The 3,621-nt window shown below is 35.9% G+C and overlaps 1 protein-coding gene across 1 annotated transcript in view; it reads right to left on the bottom strand.

Annotated features, from left to right (window-relative positions):
• The window catches only part of CLDN1 (claudin 1), a 15,234-nt gene that overhangs the window by 4,741 nt on the left and 6,872 nt on the right, over positions 1–3,621 (bottom strand). The window contains exon 2 of the mRNA XM_012642439.1: positions 861–1,025. Within this exon, the coding sequence (XP_012497893.1) occupies positions 861–1,025 (165 nt within the window). The remainder of the gene's footprint in view (positions 1–860; positions 1,026–3,621) is intronic.

The raw sequence follows: 3,621 nt of genomic DNA, 5'->3' as shown, positions 1-3,621 counted from the left end.
ATACTATCTCCTACATATATAGTATATATAGCTATGTAGAGAGATATGTAGTATATATGCTATCATATTTAAAATAAGCCTTACTATAAGATTTCAAATGCCGTCTATGTCTTCTGGCTCTCGTTTTCTCAAAGGACACATCATGTAACCTATCAACCAGCACTTGAATAATGCAACAAATACATATTTATTTTCTGTGGGAAATATAATCTCATTATTTTCTCAAGTTTTAAAAAGGCATTTCTGTATTGTTTTTTTTTTTTTTCCTAACTCATTTAAGTTAACATCCTACCATTCCAACATTCAACCTCTATTCCAATTGGCCTTTCTCGTCATTGATCTATGGGTACATCCTATTTATTCTAGAATTAGATCTGCCAATCTATTAATAAAATGCTGTCCTCATTTTTCTCTAATAAGCCCAATCCCATCCATCCCTCACAGGCCTGTAGTATTCATATATTCTTTATGTTATCTCTTACTACTCCCCGTCCTCTCTACACAGTATCTGTGGAGACACCATAGAAATTTTCTGAATTACATAGAATTGTTCCGTAGTGTTTGCCAGATAGCAAACACCTCTCTTCACGTGAAGAGAGTGCTTCTAATAAACCTGTTGGCACCTGAAACCTCAACAAATAGACCTGTCAGATGTGAGCACAGATCTCATATTTTCATCTGGTTCCTGCTTGAGAACATGAAAGTCAACTGGACTTCAGGTCTGTGTCTGCAGATTTTAAAGAGATTGAAATCAATTCAAGTGCAATGAATCCAACATAATCTAAGGAAACTGAAAACTAGATCTCAAATCATATCAGGAACAGGTAATTAAGGTGATGGGGGCCGTAAGGCTTCTTTACCTGAAATAAGAAATATCACACCCCCGATGACAGCCATCCGCATCTTCTGTACCTCATCATCTTCCATGCACTTCATACACTTCATGCCAATGGTGGCCACAAAAATCGCTATCAGTCCCAGCAGGATTCCAATCACCATCAAGGCACGGGTTGCTTGCAAAGTACCTGGCAGAAAACATTTTAGAATATGTCAAAATATGCCTAGACCAACAAAAGAAGAATGGAAGAAGGCCAAGTATATTTCAGTGTTGTACAGAAAACTCAACTAGGAGTCAGGAGACCTGAGTCCTAGGAATGTTTCTGTTGGTAACCCAACACAGGATCTTCTCCAGGAAAACAAATACTGAGCTGGATGATGAAAAACAGGTCTCCCAGCTTTAGCTTTTTATGTTTTCAACATTACATTCAAAACCAATCAGAAAAATAATTAATGCCCTAATTGAATAGGTTAAATTGAACTAATACGTATTTAATCCTTACTAATGGAGAATTTTAATTCTGAAATAACAATCATATACATTATCCTCGATGTTAACCATTTGTAATTAAAATGGTTTACAATATATCTTTGCTATTAGTCACCAGCTTTACACACCAATCATCATGTTTCAGAAAAACTGCATGAATTTGGAAGACTAAAAAATGAATTTTTCTTAGATTATTATGGCTGGATAAGCAACATTTGTATCTCCAGTGACATGGTCAGGTGTAGAGTGTGGGACAGGATATGAAAAGCACTTCCTTAAAACAAAATAACCTTTGAGATATTATCTTGGGACACAGTAGTAGATTCATATCCAACGAGATCACCAGTTTTTAAAACTATTTAAAATGTCATGTGGTAAAATTGTAAACACAATAATTTAATGTAGTATGTCTCAGGATTCCATTAATTTTCTAATTTTCTGTTATTGTCTTTGATGTATTAAGTCATGATCAAATAGGCAGGGTTAGGTTTGAGAGATTAGGTCAATATGTTTCTTAGAGTGTAAAAGCTTGATACCATCACTGTGGCATAAAAGCATAGACTTTAAAATGAGCTGAAATTATGCTGGTTAGAAGATTTTGTTTAAATTCTAGATTTATTTCCTCCTTCAATTAAAGATCACTATCTCACTGACAGCATTAATATGTAACAAATATTTTCACATAAATAAGTATTATTTACCTTGTAGTAAACTATGCTATTTTGGGTAAGCTATTTAGTATTCTTTGTAACTGCATCTGTATTACGTAAAATGTGAATTATGATCTCTCTCTCCAGGGGACTGGAACAATTGACTCCTGGATGGTCTTCAAAAGTGGCTGAGATATGGAAAGATTTTGTATCTCAATATCTAATTTAGACCCAGATTCAGTCTTAACATCTTCAGGAGTGATAACTTAGGTTATCAATCATAATTAAAGCTAAATGTTTCTAAAACTTCATTAAATTTTAATTTACTGATATTCCCATCTTTGCCACGACCAGATAATCTACGACAAACTTACAGTAATCTCTAAGAGGTGGCAAAGGTATTTTTTACAGTATTGAAGAGATAGGTTGGAAGCCAAGATAATTTTCTACTTGATTTCATTTAAACCAAAAAAAAAAAAAGAAGAGAGAAAACTACTCTCTACTCCCCTCATGTAATCACCGCCTCATAAGTGTGTGGGGCACACGTGCAAACTCATCTACACATTTATCTTAAGATTCCAAGGTGGTAAAAGAACAGCCAGATCAAAGCATGTTCCACGGACCACAGGTTTACCAGGAACTGAAACTGCTTATAAGATTATTATAAAACGTTTTCCTTGGAATCACAAACCATACTCTGGTATGAAGAGGAAAGTACCAATAACTCTATAGTTAAGGTGTGTCCTTCTTTCTGATTTATCAGCAGTTTTTGCAGAGACAATCATTACTTAAAAGGAAAAAGAGAAATAAAACAACTAAAGTATTATATATAACACGCATTTCAGATTTGGCCCTAAGATTACACTCAGAAGGAAAACATTTCAGGCAGAGAAACGCAAAAAATGGAGATGCTAAAAGTAACAAAGATGATCCGTGTGCCTAGAGGATAGAGTGACCACATATTCCAGTTTGCCAGGAACTCTCCTAGTTTTAAAACAAAGTTCTATTTCATTAGAAGGCTCTCAATCTTGGGCAAACTGGGCACCCTATTGGAGGATGACAGGATGTGAAAAGTAAAATGGGGTTTAGCAAGGTGGGCAGAAGGCCTGTGTCATGCAGAGCTTTGCATGTTAGGGTTCAGGGCTTGGAGTTCATTCTGAGTGTAATCAGAAGTCACTGGAGGGTCTTAAGAAAGGAGTGACATGATTTTTACCCTCAATACAGAAATCGCACAATTAGTAAACATTCTTTCTATGACAGCCCTTCAAATACGTATAGGCTTTTACATCTCAAAGCCACCTCCACTTTAATTTCTCATACATACTATTTTCCAAGCTTTTATTAATCACTTCTGGTGTTTTCTCTGATCTCTCTCCAAGTTTTCTACTTTGTTCAAGTTGTAAGGCCCCAAACAGGACTTTGCTTATATAATAATCACACTGCTGTGTTCTTCAGGTAAAACAGCAAGCAACCAGCCCAGCAAGTCTGAGTACCTGGATTGATTACAGGGTATACTTCATGAGGAGTCTACTAGGCATCAATCTCATGAATCAGGCTTGTATAAAACCACTGATTTCCCAGGCAAGGAGCACACATATGTAAACTATTCCAGGGCTCCATCTGCACCTACCTGGAATGATCTGG

Source organism: Propithecus coquereli, unplaced genomic scaffold (assembly GCF_000956105.1).
Source record: "Propithecus coquereli isolate 6110/MARCELLA unplaced genomic scaffold, Pcoq_1.0 Scaffold10, whole genome shotgun sequence".
Taxonomy (NCBI): domain Eukaryota; kingdom Metazoa; phylum Chordata; class Mammalia; order Primates; family Indriidae; genus Propithecus; species Propithecus coquereli.
The sequence above is the reverse complement of the archived record's forward strand: the minus strand, read 5'-3'. Positions and strand labels throughout refer to the sequence as shown.